At 34.5% G+C, this 23,585-nt stretch overlaps 1 protein-coding gene across 2 annotated transcripts in view; it reads right to left on the bottom strand.

Moving 5' to 3' along the window:
* Window positions 1-23,585, bottom strand: part of NDUFS4 (NADH:ubiquinone oxidoreductase subunit S4) — a 98,319-nt gene that overhangs the window by 20,260 nt on the left and 54,474 nt on the right. For both annotated transcript variants that reach the window (XM_045525073.2, XM_010966298.3), the window contains exon 3: window positions 9,532-9,704. In XM_045525073.2, coding sequence (XP_045381029.2) covers window positions 9,532-9,704 — 173 coding nt within the window. The remainder of the gene's footprint in view (window positions 1-9,531; window positions 9,705-23,585) is intronic.

Raw genomic sequence — 23,585 nt, 5'->3', positions numbered from 1 at the left:
CAGTGAGACATTTAACAAAGAGTTAGAGGATATAAAGGAGAACCAAACAAAGCTGAAGGATACAATAACTGCAATAAAAAATACACTAGAAGGAATCACAGGAGATTATAGATGATGCAGAGGTATGGATCAGTGAGCTGGAAGGAAGAGTAGTGAAAGTTACTGAAGCTAAAGGGAAAAAGAACAAAGAGGAATGAAGACAATTAAAGAGACCTCTGGGACAACATCCCTATGTTAAACATCCCTAATCATTAGAGAGATGCAAATCAGTACCACAGTGAATGGTGTTGAGCTATCACCTCACACCTATGAGAATGGCTATCATCAAAAAGACCACAAATAAATGTTAGCGGGGATGTGGAGAAAAAGGAACAAATCTTTGTGCACTGATGGTGGGACTGTAAACTAGTGCAGCCACCATGGAAAACAGTATGAAGGTTCCTCAAAAAAACCTAAAAACAGAATTAGCAATATGACCTAGCAAGTCCACTCCTAGGCATATATCCAGAAAAAAATGAAAACACTAATGTGAAAAGATACATATACCTCAGTGTTCACAGAAGCACTATCTACAATAACCAAGATATGGAACCAACCTAAGTGTCCATCAACAAATGAATGGATAAAGATGTGGTATAAATATACAATGGAATACTACTCAGCTGTAAAAAAAGAATGAAATGTTGCCATTTGCAACAACTTGGATGGATCCAAAGGGTATTATGCTTAATGAAATAAATTAGACAGAGGAAGACAAATACTGTATGTTATCACTTATATGTGGAATCTAAAAAATAAAACAAATAAATAAATATAACAAAACAGACACATAGATAACAAACTAGTGGCTACCAGTGGAGGGAGAGAAAGGGGGAGGGTACAAGATACGGGTAGAGGATTAAGAGGTACAAACTACTATGTACAAAATAAATAAGCTATAAGGATATATTGTATAGTTCAGGGAATGTAGCCAATATTTTATAATAACTATAAATGGAGTATAATGTATACAATTTTTGAGTAACTATGTTGTACACCTGAAACTAATACTGTACTATACCTCAATTTAAAAAATTCAATATCAAGAAAATTGCTGATGAGAGTGCAATTATTACTACTATCATTACTGCCCCCCACCCCAAATAGATGGCGACAACACTCATTCTTCTTAATGAACGTTCATCATTATGGAGAATACTCTTCAGAATATATCATGTTGACAATACTCTTTTCAGCATTTGGCCAGTTAAAAAATGAAGCTCTAAGATCTGACAACTGTGTTCTTCAAACTAGGATAGTGGTAATATTTACAAATCTACATAGACTCTACAAAATAACCATAAGTTCAGAAATGTCACTTTTATTAATATGTTTTTAAAAAGGTAGAACACTGTTTGCTACAAATGTTTACTATGAATATTTAAGGTAAGTATAGCATTCTGTGAAGCATCGTAAGAGATGTGGAAGTAAAAAATATAGGAAAAAAGGCTCAGGAAGTAATTTGGATAGTGTAAAATAAGACATATACCCAGCAGAGAATACTTGGGAAACAGCTCTCACTGAAGTGAAGATCCACAAATTGTTGCTGCTGAAGTTCTGGTCATACAAAATGGTTACTATTCTGGGATGCCCATAAGATCCCGATATGCCAGATTAATCTTCCTAAAGTTCAACTTCCAAACTCACTGTCCCCCGTAAAATCTTTGAAAGAAAGGGAACCATAGTGGATTAGATCCAAGTTTACACAGCTTTTCCTCTAAAGGTACTCTCCAGTTTAGACAGCTAGGAGCATCAAGAACTCAAGCAGAAAGCCGTAGTCTTATCAGCACAAGAAGTTTGAAGAAGGACTTTAGGATTCCCAGAGAAGCTGGAAATTTAGGGGCAAAAAAATGTGAAAAGGAGGAATTCACGGAGCAGAGAACTTTTGAACTACACAAGAATCTACAAGGCTCTAAAACAATAGCTGAGAAGGCTAAGAGAACCGAGCAGAGATTCCACCTGCTTGCTACACAGGAGACTGAGTTTGGAGTTCCACAGAGTTAGAAGGACTTAGTAAACACCTTGAGCTTTCCATCCAAACCTCAGGAAGGTCATGCTTTTTATTTTTCAACATTATGTTTCAGAACTAGGAGGAGTAAAACTGCAACAGACCTACTCCAATAAAGCATAAAATATATCCTCCATAAATTCAAGGTTTTCTATCAGTAATTTAACTGTCTGCTAGAACAAAATTCGTCACAATACCACTGGGATTAACTAGATAAGCATAAGAGATAGGGAGTTAATAGATTATTAATACTTCTAAATACAAACTGGTTTGATCATTAACTGATAACTAATGTTTCAGGGGCCAATCAGCATATTAGTAAGAAGTCATACATTCACCAAAATATATGTGTAAGAATTTTCATTTTAGAATTATGCATAATAACTCCAACTGAAAACTACCAAATGCAGTTAATAAATAGTGCGTAGGATGAATCTTGTATATAGATAAACATATTAAAATCTCATGTGACTTAAAAAAAGAGTAATCATAACATTTCAACCATTAGGTATAGACAGTTACTCCTTTCTTTAAATTAAATTGTTTTATTTTTAAAAATGGAGGTATAGTCAGTTTAAAATGCTGTGTCAGCATATTTCTGGTGCACAGCATTTCAGTCATACATATACATATACTGCTTTTCATACTCTTTCATTATAGGTTACTACAAGATATTGAATATCACTCCCTGTACTATACAGTAGAAACCTGTTTATTTTATATACAGTAGTTAGTATCTGCAAATCTTGATCTCCCAATTTATCCTTCCTCACCCCCTTACTCCCCTCCCCTGTAACCATAAGTTTGTTTTCTATCTCTGTGAGTCTGCTTCTGTTGTGTAAATAAGTTCATTTGTGTCTTTTTTTTTTTTTTTTTAAGATTCCACATATGAGTTATATCATATGGTATTTTTCTTTCTCCATCAGGCTTACTTCACCTAGAATGATGATCTTCAGCTCCATCAACATTGCTGCAAATGGCATTATTTTATTCTTTTTTATGGCGGAGTAGTATTCCATCATATAAATGTACATCCAGCTCTGTTCTTTTTCCTCAGGATTGCTTTGGAAATTCTGGCTCTTTTTTGGTTCCATATAGATTTTAAGATTATTTGTTCTAGTTCTGTGAAAAATGTCCTAGGTAATTTGATAGGGATCACATTAAATCCGTAGACTGCTTTGGGTAGTGTGGCCATTTTAACAATATTAATTCTTTCAATTCAAGAGCATGGGATGTCTTTCCATTTCTTTAAATCATCTTTAATTTCTTTAATCAATGTTTTGTAGTTCTCTATATATAAGTCTTTCACTTCCTTCGTCAGATTTATTCCTAAGTATTTTATTGTTTTGGATGCAATTTTAAAAGGGATTGTTTCTTTACTTTCCTTTTCTGATATTTCATTATTAATGTAAAGAAATGCAACTGATTTCTGTGCATTAATGTTGTATCCTGCCACCTTGCCTAATTCTTTTACCAGCTCTGGTAATTCTTAGGGTTTTCTATATATAGTATCTATATATAAAATCACGTCATCCACATATAGTGACATTTTTACCTCTCCTCTTCCAATATGGATCCCTTTTATTTCTTTTTCTTGTCTGATTGCTATGTCTAGGACTTTCAAGACTATGTTGAATAGAAGTGGTAAGAGTGGGCAGTCTTGTCTTGTTCCAGATTTTAGTGGGAAGGCTTTCAACTTTTCACCATTGAAAATTATGTTGGCTGTGGGTTTGTCATAAATAGCTTTTATTAAGTTGAGATGTTCCCTCTATACCCACTTTGGTAAGAGTGTTTATCATAAATGGGTGTTGAATTTTATCAAATGCTTTTTCTGCATCTTTGAAATGACTGTGTGATTTTTGTCCTTTTTTTGGGTGGATGTGGTGTATCCCATTGATTGGTTTATGTACATAAAACCATCCTGGTGTGCTGGGATGAATCTAACTTGGTCATAGAGTATGCTCTTTTTTATGTGTTGTTGGATTCTGTTTGCTAATATTTTGCTGAGGAGTTTAGCATCTATGTTCATCAATGATATTGGGTTATAGTTTTCTTTTTTGGTAGCGTATTTTTCTAGTTTTAATATCAGGGTGGTGGTGGCTTTATGTGAGTTTGGAAGTATTCGCTCTTCTTCAATCTTTTGGAAATTTGAGAAGGATCGGTATGATTTCTTCTTTGTATGTTTGGTAGAATTCCCCACTGAAGCCCAGATGGTCCTGGACATTTGTTTGAAGGGAGGGTTATTTGTTTGTTTGTTTTGCTGATTCTATTTCATTTCTAGTGATCCATCTGTTCAAGTGATCTATTTCTTCTTGATTCAGTTTTGGTGGACTGTATATTTCTAGCAACTTGTCCATTTCTTCTAGGTTGTTCAATTTGATGTCATATAGTTGTTCATAGTATATTCTCTAACAGTTTTTTGTATTTCTGTGGCGCTGGTTGTAATTTCTCCATTTTCTTTTCTTATTTTATTTGTGTCCTTTCTTTTTTCTTGTTGACCTGGCCAGAGGTTTGTGGATATTGTTTACTCTTTCAAAAAACCAGCTCTTGGTTTGACTGGTTTTCTCTATTGTTTTTTAAATCTCTATTTTATTTCCTCCCTGATCTTTATTATTTCTTTCCTTCTGGTGACTTTAGGTTTTGTTTGTTCTTTTTCTAATTCTTTCAGGTGGCTGGTTAGGTTGTTTATTTGAGATTGTTCTTATTTTTTGAGAAGCGCCTGCATCACTACGGACTTCCCTCTTAGGACTGTTTTTACTGCATCCCATAGATTTTGTGTGCTTGTGCTTTCACTGTGATTTGTCTCAAGGTATTTTTAAATTTATTCTTTGATTTCATCAGACCCATTGGTTTTTTAGTTGCATTTTGTTTAGTCTCCATGCAGTTGTTTTTTGTTTGTTTGTTTTTCTTCCTCATTTTTCTTTCTGTGGTTGATTTCTAGTTTCATGCCATTGTGGTCAGAAAAGATGCTTGAAATAATTTCTGTCCTCTTAAATTGCTGAGGCTTCTTTTGTGTCTGAGTATGAGGTCTATCCTAGACAATGTTCCACGTGCAGTTGAAAAGAATGTTTATTCTACCTTGTTTTGTTTTGGGTTTTTTTTTTTTTTTTGGAATGTAAAGTCCTAAAAATACAAACTAAGTCCAACTGTTCTATTGTGTCATTTAGTTTCTCTGTTGCCTTACTGATTTTATCTGGAAGATCTGTCCAGTGATGTTAGTGGGGTGTTAAAGTCTCCTACTTTTATTGTGCTTCCATCAATTTCTCCCTTTATGTCTGTTAGTATTTGTTTTACATATTTAGGTGCTCCTTTATTAGGTACATATATGTCAACATGTGTAATATCCTCACCTTGTATTGCTTCTTTAATCATTATATGGTATCCTTCTTTATCTTTCTTTATGGCCTTTGTTTTAAAGTCTATTTTGTCTGATATGAATATTGCTACCCTTGCTTTCTTGTCATTTTCATTCACGAAATACCTTCATTCATGAAATACCTTTTCCATCCTCTCACTTTCAATCTATGTGAGTCCTTCACCCTAAAATGGGTCTCCTGTAGGCAGCACATGGTAGGCTCCTGTTTTATTATCCACTCTATAGACAGTTACTCCTTATAAATTTCTTTAACCTAAGTATGTGACTTATAACACTCCATATATTACATGAAACATAAAACTGAAAGATACCAACACCTAAAAAACTATGTCTATAAATCATTTTGCCAAACAAAATAGAATTCTATTTAAAATGCAACATGGGAGATATTTTTAACACAAATTCTCCCAGGTACACTACCAAAAAAAAAGACGTTAAGTTTCATACTTCTCTAAAATGAGACATAATTTAAATAGGTTACTACTTTCAACTGGAGACTGAACTCATATAATGTCCCAGGAGTCTCAGTAAGAAAGACAATTTTCTTGAAATCTAGCGATTTTCTCAAGTAGTGGCTCTTTTCATTCAATGAGGCGGCAGCCCTGCTTTTTAACATTTGGGCCTATTCCACCATAAGGATTAGGCCAGTAACTTCATTAGTGCCACAGAGTTTATGACTACTTTATTCCAATACCTGTAAATTTACTAATCACTAGATGTCAGGAACTTACAAGTTTACCTCAAAGTAGCCAATTTCTAAACTCACCTCCTCCTCTTATAAATAAAAACTTACTTTATAAAGAAATTTTATTTTAAAAATAAATAAGGCTTGAGAAGCAAGATGGCAGAGTAGAAGGACGCTTGTAGCTCACCCTCTCTCACAAATACACCAAAACTCACATCTATGGACCCACTAAGCCAACCAGAGCACCTGCCGAACTCCGAAAGAATATCGCCCTCTTCGAAAGACATGCCAAAAATCTGGTAGGAAAAAAGAAAGAAGAAAAAGCAAAACAGTGCGGGACTGATCCCGCGGGGAGGGAGCGGCAAAGGAGGGACAGTGCTCGTTCACTGGGTCTCCCCTCTCCAATGGAGAGGCCAGCGGGACGGAGGGGGAGCCTCCAAGGCTCAGATCTGCCCCGAGCACCCCATGACAGACAGAACTAAGTTAAACGGGCACAGAGGGTCCCTGTGACACCCAGCCCGAGACACGAGCCAGCAGCTGGGGCCAGGACAGGTCGCCTGAGCCGGGCGGAGGACTGGGGCAGCTGCACTGAGGCAGCCTTAGGGGAATGCAGGGTGCTGCGTGCGGTGGCTGGGAGGGGATATGGAGCAGAACAACCTCAGTCCCCCATAAATTGCGAAAAAAGCAAAGCAACACGGCTGGTGTGCCCTGGGGGGAGGAGGGTGGTAGCCTTTGTCTCCTCAGACCCTTGCGGCCATTATTGGCGCTTCTTGCAAGAGAGGCGGGGCGCAGCCACAGCCGCCATATCCTCCTGTGCACAGTGCCCAGGAAGGGGCAGGGCCGAGACCTGAATCTGCACCCAGGGGCTCCGCAACCTCCTGGGCAGGACTGAGACTTGTTTACAGCCCAAGGCAGATAGCATCTTTCTGCCCTAGCCCCTCAGAGAACTTGCGCCACCAAGACAAACAAGGTGCTGAGATTTGGCACGGAGCAGGGGTGGGGCCATTCCACGGTTTACCCCGAGCCTGCCTATGGAGCGCTGACCCAAGGTGGAGCAGGCAGCTGCACAGAGCAGCGGAGCTACTGGCGCTGGGAGAGGGTGGGCGGAAACTCGCCTTCCTGGCAGGAATGCAGCACCAGACCATAGTGCTGGGAGGGGGCGTGATCCGACCACCTGCCTTGCCCGAGCACAGCATCTGACTGCGGCATTGGGAGGGGGAGTGACCCACCCGCCCACCAGTTTTATTCCTGTATAGGCTTTAGATAGATAAATAAATAAACTCCTTAAGGACCACAATAGATAACTGATACTCCTTAAGCCACAGTGCCAGAGAGATATGAGCAATATGAAGAAGCAGAGGAACCACTCCCAATTAAAAGATCAAGAGAAATCCCCTGAAAGCACAATCAAGGAAATAGACACTGATGGCCTGCTAGATCAAGATTTCAAAAAAGGACTGATCAAAGTACTGAAGGAACTAAAAGAAATAGTGTTTACAGATATAAAATATGTCAAAAATGAAATAGAAGCTATAAAGAAGGACCAAGTAGAATTAGTATACTCATTTGCTGAGATGAGAGCTGACCTAAAGGCTGTACAAAGCAGGCTAGATAATGCAGAGGAACGAATAAGTGACCTAGAAGACAGGACAACAGAAAGTACCCAATCAGAACAGCTGAGAGAAAAACAAATAAAAAACAATGAAAACAATATAAGGGACCAATGGGATAAAATAAAGCATGCCAACATAATAGGGTTTCCAGAAAGGGAAGAAAGAACAAAGGGATTGAAAAGGTATTTGCAGAAATCGTGACTGAAAACTTCCCAAACCTAAAGAAGGAATCAGAGATCCAAGTACAGGAGGCTCAGAGGGTCCCAAACAGGAAGAACCCAAACAGACCCACACCAAGACACATCATAATCAAGATGGCCAGAGTCAAGGATAAAGAAATGATGCTAAAGGCAAGAGAAAAACAGAGTGAGTTACAAGGGAACCCCCATAAGGCTCTCAGCTGATTTCTCTAAAGGAACACTACAGGCCAGAAGGGAGTGGCAAGATATATTCAAAGTCCTGAATGAAAAAAAGATGTAGCCTAGGATACTCTATCCAGCAAGGCTATCCTTTAGAATAGAAGAAGAGATAAGGAACTTCACAGACAAGCAAAAACTAAGAGTTTAGCAACACTAAACCCATGCTGAAAGAAGTATTGAAAGGTCTACTCTAAATAGAAAAGAAGCAGGATGCTACAAAAATGAGGAACTCATAACTGGAAAGGTGATAACTACCATGAATTCCAAATAGAATAAACACAAAATTGTAAAAGAAGACATCTAAATAATTAAGAGTGGGAGAGGGAAGCAAGGAAAGCCACTGTGGAAAACAGTATGGAGATTCCTGAAAAGACTAGGAATAGACTTACCATAGGACCCAGGAATCTCATTCCTGGGCATATATCCAGAAGGAACCCTACTTCAGAATGACATCTGCACCCCAATGTTCATAGCAGCACTACTTACAATAGCCAAGACATGGAAACAGCCTAAATGTCCATCAACAGCTGACTGGATAAAGACTAGGTGGTATATTTATACAATGGAATACTACTCAGCCATAAAAACTGACAAGATAACGCCATTTGCAGCAACATGGATGCTCCTGGAGAATGTCATTCTAAGTGAAGTAAGCCAGAAAGAGAAAGAAAAATACCATATGAGATCATTCATATATGGAATCTAAGAAAAAAACATAAATACAAAACAGAAACAGACTCATAGACATAGAATAGAAACTTGTGGTTGCCAAGGGGGTGGGGGGTAGGAAGGGACAGACTGGGATTTTAAAATGTAGAACAGATAAACAAGATTATACTGTATAGCACAGGGAAATATATACAAGATCTTGTGGTAGCTCACAGCAAAAAAAAAATGTGACAATGAATATATGTATGTTCATGTATAACTGAAAAATTGTGCTCTACACTGGAATTTGACACATTGTAAAATGACTATTACTCAATAAAAAAATGTTAAAGAAATAAGTAAAAGTGTCACTAAATTATTAACACTATTCATAAGATGTATCTTAAACTAATAATATATAGCTTGGGGACCATGCTAAGAGTGATCACAGTGTCAGCCATTTTTATCTAATAAATAGTACTCTGAAAGAGCCTGTTCTTACAGTTTACTCTTCTGGGCCACGATTATATATAAATAATATACTATGGAGGTCTATTATATAAATAATATACTATGGAGGTCTATATCATTGAACATAGTGGTATCTACACAAATGGTCTCAAAAAGTATTGTCATAAAGCGTACTGTATATAAAAGAGTTTGAAAATCAGCATATTTAAAAGGAAAAGCTACATAGAAAAAGAGAGTTGAAAATAATACTCAAATTAAACCAATGTACTCACGTTGATGCCCAACCCATCAAAGGATTTTCCCATCTCTCTCTGGTATCAAACTCCATCTTCCATTTCTTCGTGTTGTTTACTCCAGACTGCATGTTATTGCGAGCAGGAACAAAGATCCTGACTTTTCTAGTCTTGATATGCTCTTCTGGAACGCCAGTTAAAGTAGTAATATCCTATGGAAAAACAAGCAAATGTGTTTCTCTTTTTTTTTTAAATTTTTTTATTGAGTTATAGTCATTTTACAATGTTGTGTAAAATTCCAGTGTAGAGCACAATTTTTCAGTTATACATGAACATACAAATATTCAAAACAAATGTGTTTCTAAAAGCCCACATACACTTTAATGTACTTTTATTGCTTTCTATATCTTGCAATTTGATTTGGATTATTTATAAATTTTTTTATGCTTTCTGGCTTATTTCACTACTTTGTTATTTTACCATATAAACTGCTATTTTGATACCTGGAAAGCTATATTGGGGGAGTGGTAGGGTACAGTGGGAAACAGTTGATAAAAAAAAATTTATGCCCCTTTGGTCCAACAAAGCATTGGTAATTTTTAAAGAGTCTGTCAGTAAAACACATGTATGCAGTAGACTCTTATTTCATGAGCAGGTGTAATTGGTCAGCAGAGAAAGAATATAAAGAGATATTAAAAGTAAAGGAATATAACAAGTGACTAACTTTTAAATAGAGAAAAAATCTATTACCAGCAATTTCTGTGTCAAACTCTTACAACAAAGCATTCCCTTCAAAAGAAGGCCTGAACCCTTTTGTAAACAATTAGAATCAATTAACAACTTTAATTAGCATTTTTATTTAGCTCCCTTTGGTGAAATATACTGAAGAGAAAACGATACATCAAATCTAATCTGCAAAGGTAAACCAAAAAATCTGCACAATTTTTGCAGAAATGTGAGATGAAAACAATGGTAACTTTCTTGACACTCTTTCTATAATTCTATCCAGTAACAAATGCTCAACTGATGAATGCGTACAATTTGATGCCCCATATAAGATATATTTATCAAATTATAGTGGCAGTCAGGGTAAACAATAATAATGTAATTCAGAGTTTAAGTCTCCATTTAGCAATGGTAAACTACTTCAAGTCAGATCATATAAGGGTCAACTATACCATTCTTATAAATGAAGCATTTTAAAATCACAGTTCACTTACTAAGGTAAATTTTAAATAACTGGTTAAAAACAGCAGGTTTAACATGGAATTGATTAAATGAAATTATGAAAACAAGAAAACTTAGCCCATTTTGTCAATTTTAATTTCATTGTGTTATGTCCTCTAATGAAGGCTAATGTTTATTTGTAGAATCTAATCAATGCTGTGGACCAAAGAATAAGTATAAGTACTTAGTGCTGCAATATGTACTGGAAAAAAACTAAGTATACTTCTGACTTGACTAGTCCTTCTACCCACAGATTAAAAAAAACAATTCTTTAAAGTTATTTTAGCTGGCAACCAATCCCCTTCTTAACACAATACCTCTCTACCTGTATGAAGAATTAGGTGTGGTTACTTTGTCACAGCTTGTCTATTTGGAGAAACTATTAAAATGGTCCATATAAATGTTTACATGTACTTCTAAGTACATGTCTACATTAAAAAACATTTCTTTGCATATAGGATAAAATAAAAATGAATACAATCGGTATATAATTTTTAAAGGCATGAATATTAGTTTTAATTACTAATTTCTAATTGTCAAGTTCAACTTCAAAGAAAAGTAATTTCAGGTATTATTACATTTAATGACTTTCTAAAGCAAAAGCTTGATCTGGGAAGTCCTTAATGCTTATCCCTCCCCCACTTTGAATTCACTACAGTATCTGTAATCTGTCATATTAACTTATTATTTAATATCATGTATCTTCACATTGATATGTCATATTTCTTCAGCTATAGTTGAAGCAAGGTATAAACAAACACTATACATGTGTTACAAAATTATGGGGCAAGACATCCTTTCCAAGTTCTGTAGCAACTCTATTCTAGCTGAGATCATAAAAACTGGAGCTATAACTTAGCTATTCTTTAAATTAAGACTTACAGAAAAGGAAACAGATTAAACTCTTAATACCAGTTACCTCAGAAAGCTGAGATCAGGAAACACTTAGTTTTTCTTAATAAATGTCTATATTGTATATACATATACATCAAAGTAATTAAAAAACCAATAAAGCTTTAATAAAATGAAGAGTATTTCTTGATTTGTATTATCAAAGTAGAAAGGGACAGAATGATTTTTTTAGGATAGAACACCTCTTTAACATAAGTAGCTACAAAATGTTGCGAGGCTCCTAGCTACCAGTGCTTCCATGCTTCCTCAAATTATAGCAATTATTTATTGATCTCTTCCCCCAGTAAAGCTGGCATTAGAACAAATGAGTTTCTGAATTTTGAAGCCCAAGTTATTCTGACATAGAATCCCTGTCTTTGCCTGCAGAAGACATGTAAGGTACTGCAGCTGAGTTGAACTGCTGCCAAAGACAGAATAAAAAGGCTTGGCATCTCTCACATACTTGACACCTAAAGGGCACAGAAGCTCTAACATTCCTAGTCCCTGTAGGCACACTCCCAGTCTAGACAAACTGATTTCTCACACTTTTAAAATGCATCACAACACTCTATTGTTATCATTTCACCCACACAGCTTCAGCTGGTGACAGAAGAACCTGTCCTTTAAGCGACATTTCAATGGGCTAAAGCTCCCATTCCAAGATTCCATTAAAACAATGTATTACTTGAAAAGAACTACAAGGCACTATGTGGAAATCTTGTGTCTTCAATGCTTTGCTTTCCCTCAAAGTTCTCACTGACCTACCTGCGACTCAATTTTTGAAAATAAATAAATAAACATCTGCAAACTACTTAAACTTTATTAAACTAATGATAGTCTCTCTAGATTTCTACTTCTCTATTGCAATATGGATCATGTGTAATTTTTTTAAAAACCCATTTATAAAAGAAATGTTCTGAAGATGTCAATACTGTCTTTTACAGACTTCTCATCAGATTGGTAAAGTTGATAATTTATAAATATTAAGTCATAAATGTTCTATAATTACAAAAAAGTTAAATCACATAGGATATGAGAAGCCTTCAAGTTGGCACCTGTAGAACCTCAAGACTCACCAGTTAATCATTATCTATAAATTCTAATAAAACAAGTTATCCTATAGATAATATACACAGACTTACTGAATTTTAAAACTTCTAATTTTTAAACAGTTGGGTCAAGCATGAAACGTATATTTCTATTAAACAATGTCACTATCTTAATAAAATTTCAGAAATACAATCTTATATACAATATACTATTTTAGGAAACAGCAACTAATTAGCTAATCATGATTCATAGATTAAAGAGCATTCAAATAAAAATTTGCTACTGAAAAGAAGCGATTCATAATTTCAATGTTCTACTCTTTCGGTACTATCTCTTCCACAATTTTAAACTCTAGAAGAGCTGATAGCTGACCTTCCATTTTAGAAGTCTTCTTAAATGGAAGAGGAGTTTAAAAAATCATTAAGAAAGTATGTGCCAGTATATGTAAATGAACTTTATTTTTCAAATACCAACTTCCATTATAAAATATTAGTTTTCCATACAAAAACTGTATGATTCGGTTATCAACTGTCCCCATTTATCGTGTGTGAATTCAACTTTTTTCTTTTTTAAACAAAGGAAGCAGGGAACAAGCAATGGGAAGTTGGTGTCAAAATGCAGAAAAACCTCCCAGCAAGCTACTTGCAACCACCCAGGATTTAGAGTCTTGCTGGCCGCTCTCTTTTCAATACCAGAATTTCACACATTTCAATGACTATTATGACTTCAAAGAATCAAATTTTCATCATTGTCCGTCATCTGCCGGTTGATTTGTATAAAGGAGTTCTTCTGCATGCACTCCAAACAAAAGCCTCCTTACTTTTGTGGCTATATATCAAGTTTAAAAGTTTTGTTTGTGACAGTTGTGTCTTTGGTAAATTAGGGTAACACTGAAGGAGTGCAGCTGCTCTGCAGGAACCTCCTTTTTGGCACCATTTCACTTAAATAAAAACTGAATAATTAGCTTCTGCCTTTATTAAACCACAAAAATGCCACTGGCCTTAGTAATTACTTCCGGTTGCCCCACCCACTTAAGCTTAATAGTTTATACTTGTCATAAAGAGAAATAAATGAAAAAGGTTTTCACCACTTTAAGATGAATTTGTGATAGGTCTTTCAGTATACCCAGAAGAGCCAAAACTCTCACCAGGCTTTTTGGTAGTAAGTTCACTAAACTGCACGTTGTTATGGATCAATGTTGAAAAGTTTTAATAGAGTACATACTGGAACATTAACAAATACTGCTCACAGAAACATGTTCTATTGCAGACTATTAGTTACCAATTAATTATGTGTTAAAATCTATTTTAGGGCTAAAATGATCTAAATTTGATGACTGTGTTTATATTGTACTTCAACCATGAAAGATGTTAAAAGGAAAATAACATTAGATCTGTAATAAAAACTTCCTTTCAAGTACCCTCAGATACTTAACACAAGAAATTCATTAAATGATCTCATAAATAATGAAGGACATTTTACAAAATAAAATTTACAGTTTGAAAAATAATAAAGAGTTGGCAGATAGCATAACCATATGTATTTACTTAGCACAGAAGAACTTTAAACACTTCTAAAAAGTTAGTGGCCATAGTGATTAAAGGTACAATCAAAACTGTAAAAATAAATTAGAAGTGTGCTGGTGGAACTAATTTTTGTTTGTTTGTTAAAGCAACACATTGATCTGGGAGTCCAATCAGATAGTGAAACAAGTGTTGAAATATGACATCTATTCTATCTTGCATTATCGGGCAAAGCTATCATGAAACCAAGTTTAGTTTTAAGTGAAACGTTGTTAAGACAGAAAGAGATCAGGCAAATGATGTGGTAATCATAGAACAAGTAAAAAACTAAGAATTAGAAATGTGTCTCAATCTCAGACTATTTTCATTACTCCTAGAACCTTCTGAGCAGGACAGGGTAGAGCAATGGTTAAAAGCAAAGGGCTTAGTCAAAACTGGTTAGAATCCCCACTTAGAACTTCTGTCAAAAACAGTGAGCATGATATACGTTAAGTAAATTTAAGTATGCAACTACATCCTGAAAAGTCTATGACATTCATGAAAGTAAAGGAATAAGGTACAATTTACCTTTATTCGTTTCAGTTCAAATTGAAAGATCCAACTATGCCAAGTTATCTACGCCAGGGACTAAGGAGAATATAAAAATAAGACTTTATTCCTGAATTTAGGAGGTCTATAATCTGTGCATCCATAGGAGGGAGGATAACTAAATAATCATTACTGTAAAATACAATATTGGTTAAGAGCAAGGAATCATCATTCAGATCAATCTGGAGGAACCCAAGCTCTACCATTTGCTACCTGTGCAGTACTGACAAGTTGCTTAAACTCTTGTCAGTTTCCTCCTTTAAAAAATGCACAACAAAAGCTACCTCATAGCACTGGTTGGAAGGATTAAGTCAGGTTATGATGTAAAATGTTAAAAATGCCATGGGAGTCAAATAAAAGAGAGACTGCACTTGGTTTGAAAGGTGCAAAAGTATCAGAAAATACTTTTTCTGACTGAAGATGGAGACAGAAGACGATTCTTTCAGGATATTTATGATTTTAAAAAGATACTGTTAAAACATTTAACAATATTAAAGAGAAATTTTAAAAAATACATCCATATGTTTAAAACCTCAGCAACTGCTTTTCTTATGTATATTACCTACCAATAATTATCTATATACATATCTACTTTATATACTTCTGTTATTTTGCCTTGATTATTTTCAAGTATCAGATCACTTATTTTTTTCCATGTAGTTACCCAGTATTCATATTTCTTGTTTTAATGGCCTCCTTAATAACCTATTAAGTTGATACGCCACAATTTCTTAGCCAACTCCTCATTAATGAAAAATCAAGTTGTTTTATTATTTCTTTTAAAGCATAGATTAATGCAATGAAAATTTCAGTAGCCTAATTCTTTAAGGTTAGTCACTGAGGGTAATATTAATTGGCTCAGTGGTTATAATAATTTCCATGATTCCTGACATGCTGTCAAATTGCTTTCCAAAAGGGAGGCGAAATCTTATATTGCCACCCACTATGTGGGCCAATTTCCATTTATGCTCTCAAGGCAGAGAAACAGGTATATGTTAATTGGATTGAATTTATTTATTGTGTATTCTTCCATACAAAACTATAAAGAAGAAAATGAGTTTGATTTTTGATTTCTAAACACATTTTAAAGATTAACAAAATTTCCTCAAAATTGACCTGAATGATGTTATAGGGGCTGCTACCAGAAGAAACAGGCACCAAAAGGTAACACTCACCTAAAATCTAATTAACTGTTCAAAATATAACTCTGAAACATCATACAGATGTATAACTTCCTTGTAATGGTGTTAAGGATGGTGAATATTTTCAGATTCTTTCTGTACATAGTCATATTTTATAGTACATGATTTAACATATGGCATAGCTAAATCAAGTCTATTAAACAGCTACTTTAAGACACAATCTATAATTCTTTAAAAAAAAATGATACAGAAATAAACTTTCTTTTCCCCAAATCAAGAAAATTCACTGGACAACTTCAATCACTTGAAATAATCTTTGTTTCCTACCAGCTTTGAAACAACCAAAAGTCACTTAAAAAAAATCTTAATAAATAAATGAATAGTCTATACTGCCTCAGTGAAAGTATGCTTCACTGAAGCATTTGGAAGTTATCATGTTAATAATTTGTTTAACTTAGAAGATACAATGTATTAAGAATGATCAATTTTTAATACCTAGAATACCCCCCCTTTTTTGTTGTTTTTAATGCACTGCTCCAGAAATTTTTGGATTTTTAAATCACTAAGTCATGTAGCTGTATTATATCACATAGCAACTTTTCCAGAAGCTGAAATAAAAGGGGAAAAAATTAGGCCACAAAGCACTTGAAACATACATAGCATACTAAATTTTGAAAAGATCCAATCTGTTATTTCTTAATCAAATAGTCCTCCTCATACCCTGGTAATAAATTAAAAGGCTGACATACACACAACATAAATTAAGAATTATGAGAACAAAAGCCACAGCAGTAGAGAACTAAATATGAAATAACTGTTGAATAAACATCAGGGCAAAGGAACAGAAGGTAAATAAACATCCTAAAATCAAGTGATGGTTTAAGCAATAAATGAATTAGTTAAATCTGGAGAGAAAGCTGGAAATAATGAAAAATAATGGCTCTAAAGCTGAATGCTTCTCCTTTAATAAAACAATATTCAAGAGGCATTATGTGAAAATCAAGCTAGATTACAAGGAGACAAAAAAATATAAGACAATCCCTCATTAATTTAGCAACAGAATAAAAGTTAAGCTATGCAACAGAAGTTTCCCTTCTGACTTAGGAGCTGATAGTTGTTCAGTTAACTGAAAACATTAGTGAAAACAGAGGACCATTAAGTAAGCAAATATACACGTGCACACATACACAGGCACACTTTAATCACTGACACAGCCACAGTTTAAACATTGTATTATAACTCAAAAAATGTACATGTATTTTTAAGATAATCTTCTGATATAGGGCCAGTGATTAGAATTCCAAGTGTTGTTTCTTTCATAAACTACCAAGAAAATGCATAATTAACAATTTATAGTTTTGGTTTTTTACATGTGAAGTGAGAATAGAAAGACATTTTTGAAACAACATGAGTCCAAAATCTGTCTAGATCTCCCTTTACATCACAATGTTTTATAATTGTTTCACCTGCACCTAATTTGACAAAAATTGTGCTAGAAATTCACCTTTATTATCTTTTCAAAGTATTCAAGAGAACTGACATAGAAAGAACTCTTTGTTCCCCATATAGCAGCATTCAGACCATAGTATCCAATTAAATTATATAATTACAATGGCAAGTAAAACTGGCATAGAAAGGTGTGGAAACAAGCACAGCTGAATCTTGGTAAACATATTACTCATTACTGACAGCTGAAGTCTGGTAGTATACTAAAATGAAATCTAAATTAAGGCATAGTATGCTGCGTGTCAGGGTGTTGGTAAGGATGTTTCATAGAAAGAAATGAGAACATCAATAACTGTGTAAATTGTTAAAGACTGGTTTTAAAAAGTAAAGATTCATTAATGCCCTAAGTGTAAAAGATTGTTACATGTAGCATATGGATTTTCATTGGGATCCAAGATGGAGTAACAGGTATCAGACTACCACTGTTACCATATAAAACTATAAAATTGGGAAAGTTATTTGAAGGAAACTTTTTCAAGTATTAGACAACTGGATAAAAGGCAGCATCATCCTGTTATCCTTGAAAGAAGGAAAATTCATGATACAGTCCTACAGTTGTCCCAGCTTTATCCCTTGAGGCACATTCTAGACTATGATGGAGTCCAAGCAGAACACAGCAATCTCACTAAGCAGAGAATGTAGGGATTAGAGTTCAGGGCTGCTTAAGTAACTAACATTTGTGAGGCAGAACACTGAAGAGGAGCAATTAGGCAAGGAAAAGAAATTAAAGGCATCCAAATCGGAAAGAAGTGAAATTCTGTTCACAGATTTAGGATTCCACACACAATCACAAAACCTGTTGGAGCTAACTGAATAAGTTCAGCAAAGTGGCAGGATTTTTTAAAAAATCATACAACAAAATCAGTTGTGTTTCTACAAACTAACAATGAATGATATGAAAAGACAAGAAAATAATTACAACTGAAAAGTTATATGTACCCCTTTGCTCACTGCAGAATTATTTCCAATAACTAAGATATAGAAACAACCTGTGTCCACTGATAGATAAATGGATAAAGATGTGGTGTATTTAAAAACAAAGGAATAATACTCAGCCATAAAAAATGAAATCTTGCCATTTGCAACAACATGGATGGACCCAAAAGGTATTATGCTAAGTGAAATAAGCCAGACAGAGAAAGACATGTATTATATGATTTCACTTATATATAGAATCTAAAAAACAAAACAGAAACAGACTCATAGATATAAGAAACTGGTGGTTATCAGAGGGAGGAATGGAGGTGGGTGAAATAGGTGAAAGGGAATACAAGGTACAAATTTTCAGATATAAACTAAGTCATGGGATGTAATGTATATCAAACAGAATATAGACAATAATATTGTTAAAACTGTTTAGTAACAGATAGTAGACAGATTTATTGTGGTTTAAAAAAAAATGGAAAAAAAGTGCCAAGACCACTAACAAATGGTGCTGGGAAAACTGCATTTCCAAACGCCAAAGAATAAAGTTGGATCTGGATTCTTTACCTTATACCACATATAAAAGTAAGCTCAAAATGGACCAAAGACATAAATGTAAAAGCTTAAAACTATAAAATGCCTGTTTTGTGCACCAAAGGACATATAAAACTGATAAAGGATTAATATCCAGAATATACAAAGAACTCCTTCAACTCAGTAAAAAACCCAAATAAGAAATGTGCAAGTACTTGAAGAGACATTTCTCCAAAGAAGATACACAAATGGCTAATGAGCACATGAAAAAAATGCTCAATATGACTAGTTATTAAGAAAATGTAAATCAAAACCACAATGAGATACATTTCACACCCACTAGTGTTACCAAATTCAGATTCGGCTGCTTGCCGACTTCTCAAAAGCCAGTAATCGAGAAACAAGTGTCAATAGAAAGGAAAGGTTCTGGCAATCTAGGGGAGAAGGTGGACTCATGTCCCAAGACCAACTCCTAAAATTCTGCCCAGCCACAACAGTTTTTAAAGGAAAAAAGGTGGGGGGTGTTAGTGAATCATCAAGGAAGAAGGTTGGGTCTGCATCATTCTCCACTGTGTGCAAACTGGCTGACTCTCTCTTTAGATGTTACCTTGCTTGAGTGATCTGCCTGCAGGATTACTAAGGGGGCTTTTGGGGGTTCAGATTTAATCATTCTTTAACTGTTTAGTTCTCATTCTTACTTCTTTTTATCTAGGAAAAGAATTAACAGGTTAGGCAAGGCATGGTGTACATTCAGGAGAACATAAGTCAGGAGTTAGTTTCAATGGCTTAGTGATCTCATTCCTATAATTAGGTTCTTTTAAGGTTAGAGGGGGACAGAAATGGGCAAGTAGGAAAGGGGCAAAAGAGCTGCTTTCAATTCCCCACTGTCAAACATCAATCCATTTCTTTGGGATTAGGGGTGAAGGTCCATCTTCTGTAACTTCTTCATGCTAACAGGATGCCATATTCTCAGAATGGAAGATGTCAACGTGGGTCTGCAGGATCTCTTTGCTGACAGTTTTAGCTGTCTGCTTATATATACAGGCAGAGCAAGATACAAATATTTTGATGCCCACAAAGATACAGATTATTATGAGCAATAATGTTAATCCCATTCTCTTGAGGCCAGTTCTTGGAACTGTGCTAACCATAGATTCATTACTGCTCAAGGTGAAGCAGCTTATGCCACGTCTACAGTTTGGTCATCATACGAGTTAGCTTTTTTTAATTTCCTCTGGTGGCCATTATAGTATCTGTAAAACAACTCAGGAATGTGCATTAGACATTGAGTCTGTGACTATATTGTCCCAATCATTAACTGCTCAGCTTTGTATCTGGAGGACAGAGGTAGCCTTCAGTGTTCTGCTTGGTTCCATTAGGATGGCTGTTCTCTAAAACACAGAAAGTAAGTGCTGGTGAGGATGCAACCCTTGTGTTACTGGTGGGAATGTGAAAATGGTACAGTCACTGTGGAAAACAGTATTGTAGTTCTTCAAAATGTTAAACATAGAATCACCATATAATCCACAATTCCACTTCCAGGTATATACCCAAAAGAATTAAAAGCAGGGACTACAACAGCTGTTTGTACATCCATGTATATAGAAGCGTTATTCACAACAGGCAAAGGTGGAAACAACCCAATGTCTGTCAAAGGATTAATCGATAAACAAAACATGGCATATACACACAATGTAACCTTAAAAGGAAAGAAATTCTGACACATGCTACAAAATGGATGAACCTTGAAAACATCATGATAAATTCTGTCTGAGGTCATGAAAAAGTCCTGGAAATGGATAGTGGTGATGGTTGCACACCATTGTGAATGTGCTTAGTATCACTGAATCGTACATTTGCAGTGGTTAAAATGATAAATTTTGTATTATGTATATTTACTATAATATAAAAAAAAAAAGGAAATGGAGTGACATCCTTTAAGTACTAAAACAAAAACCTTCAATCTAGAATTCTATATCCAACGAAAAGGTTGCTATGGACTGAATGTCAGTATCATTCAGCATCCCCCTGCTCCCCAAATTCATTTTTGAATACTTAAGTCCAAATATGACTATATTTGGAGACAAGACCTTTGGGTGGTAAGCAGGATTAGATGGGTCATGATACAGGGTCCTTATGATGGGATTAGTGTCTTTATAAGGAGAGACACCAAGGTGCTTGCTGTCTCTGTCTCTGTCCCTCTCTTAATCGCTCTCCCTTGCCTGCCATATGAGGATGCAGTGAGAAGGCAGCATGTACTAGCCACAGAGACAATCCTAACCAGAAACCAAACACAGAGGAACCTGGATCTTGAACTTCCAGCCTCCAGAACTATGAGAAAATAAATATCTGTTGTTTAATCCATTCAGTCTATCATATTTTGCTATGGTAGCCTGAACTAAGACGTCTTTGAAAAGCAGAGGCAAATTCAAGGCATTTCCAGATATAAACAAAAGTTAAGAGCTTTTGATCCAGTAGATGGACTACAAGCAATGTTAAATGAAGTCCTTTAGGCTGAAGGAAATACCAGATGGAAATCTGCATCTATAAGGAGGAATGAAGAACACCAGAAATGGTAAATTTTTGAGTAAATATAGATTTTTTTTGTTTCTTTATTTCTTTAAAAGATAAGTGATTGTTTAAGGCAATATTAATAATTTACCATGAGGTTTATAAATTATGTGGAAATCTATGTCAACATTAACACAAAAGACTAGAGTGACAGATGGAAGCACTGTTTTAAGGTTCTTATGTTACACGTAAAGTGATATATTATTAGTTCATAATAGAACATACAAAGTTAAAAATGCATATGGTAACCCCTAAAGCAACCACTTAAAAATGAGGTACAGCTAAAACATCAACAGGGAAGATAAAACAGGTTTCCAAAAATGTATTTCATCCAAAAAAGAGGATGAGAAATGTAGGGAGGAAGAGAGGAGAAAAGAAATCAAATGTGAATTAAAAGGCAGAGACTGTCAAACTAGAGAAAATAAAAGCAAGAGCCAAATACACGGGCAAGGGACAAACTTTAAATATAAGCTCATAAACTGGTTAAAAGTAAAAGGGTGGAATAAGATGCACCATGTAAAACTAAGAATAAGAAAATGGGAACAGCTATATAAACGCCATCAAAGTAGACTTCAGAACAAGGATTAGCACAGGATAAAGAGGGGTGTTACATAAGAATAAAAACATCAATTCATCAAGAACACATAACAGTCTTCAATATTTATGTATCTAATAGTAGAGCTTCAAAATAACTACAGCAAAAAAGTGATCAACTAACAGAAGAAACTATAATTTAAGATGTTAACACTTCTCTCTCAGTAACTGACAGAAGACATAGACAAAAATATCAGTAAAGATAAAGAAAACTTGAATAACACTATTAACCAATGTAAAACTTAATTGAAATTTATAGACCACCCAACCCCAAAACTAAAAAATGCATTCTTTCCAAATATATGAGAAACATTAACCAAAATAGACTATATTCTGAGCCATAAAAATAAAAAGTCTAAAGAAATTTCAAAATTAAAATCATTAGTATCATTGACCATAATACAATTAAATTAGAAATCAAAAATAATATAGTTCATCAAATAAATAATGAAGATAACTACTAAAGATATTTTAGCAGATGATCACCTTGCATTGTTCTGGAAAGGCTTTTTAATAAGAATATAGGCTGACACACAAGACAGGGAGAATATTTCTCAGATACATTCTTTATATAACAACTGTTACAGTGCATTATAAAAAACAGTAATAGCAGTAGGAGCACTAATTGCTATGCAGTGGCCTAATATTTTACATATATGTATCACAGAAATATATCAACCTGCATACCCACAAACTGATAGTCTAATGACAGCTAAGTTCATGTTGATCCTCAGAATGTACTAAGCTTTCTAACTCAATGCTACACCATTTAAGTTTTATGTGTTTTTATTATTTTCTAATTCTCAGATGTACTGTATTTATCTATTAGATAGAACTTGTCACACCCCATGTGTCAGAGTTTGAAAGGCATCTACAGAACTGGATAATGTATATTAAAAAAAAAAAAAATACAGGCTAGGAAGAGCCATATCTCTAAAATTACATAGAGTGAACTAGTTTAAAAAAAAACCCTCTCAAGAAGGTTAGTTATCTTTAGGTGTCAAAACAATTTAAAATATTAATACTAAATAACCCTTTGATTTAGTAATCCCACTTCAAAGAATCAATTCTAAAATAAATATAATATCAAAGATTAGACTTAAGAATAAAGATGTTGATTCTAGCGTTGTGTCTAACCACAAAAATTGTAAACAACTTGCAGTATAAGATATATTATGGTCTAGTCATACAATGGGATTTGATATATTCACTGACAATCATTCTTTTGAATAATTTTAAAAACAAAGATACTTACAATCTAATGCAAATGAAGTGAAAAAAGCAGGACATCAAACTATAAAGCATAATTTGTGTTATATATAGGTATGTTGGATGTTGGTGTGTTTAAATATTCATATAAAAAAATAAATTCACCAAGACTATGAAATTAAAGGTGATTTTAATTTTTTTAGATGTTAAAATTTTCAAGTTAATGTCTCTGTAATGTACATGTTACTATTAAAATCAGTAAAAAAAAATTGTTTTTAATGATCAACTATATTGTTTAATAATACGAGTAAGGCCAAAATAAGTTATACTTCAA

This window comes from Camelus bactrianus, chromosome 3 (genome assembly GCF_048773025.1).
Source record: "Camelus bactrianus isolate YW-2024 breed Bactrian camel chromosome 3, ASM4877302v1, whole genome shotgun sequence".
Taxonomy (NCBI): Eukaryota; Metazoa; Chordata; class Mammalia; order Artiodactyla; family Camelidae; genus Camelus; species Camelus bactrianus.
The sequence above is the reverse complement of the archived record's forward strand: the minus strand, read 5'-3'. Positions and strand labels throughout refer to the sequence as shown.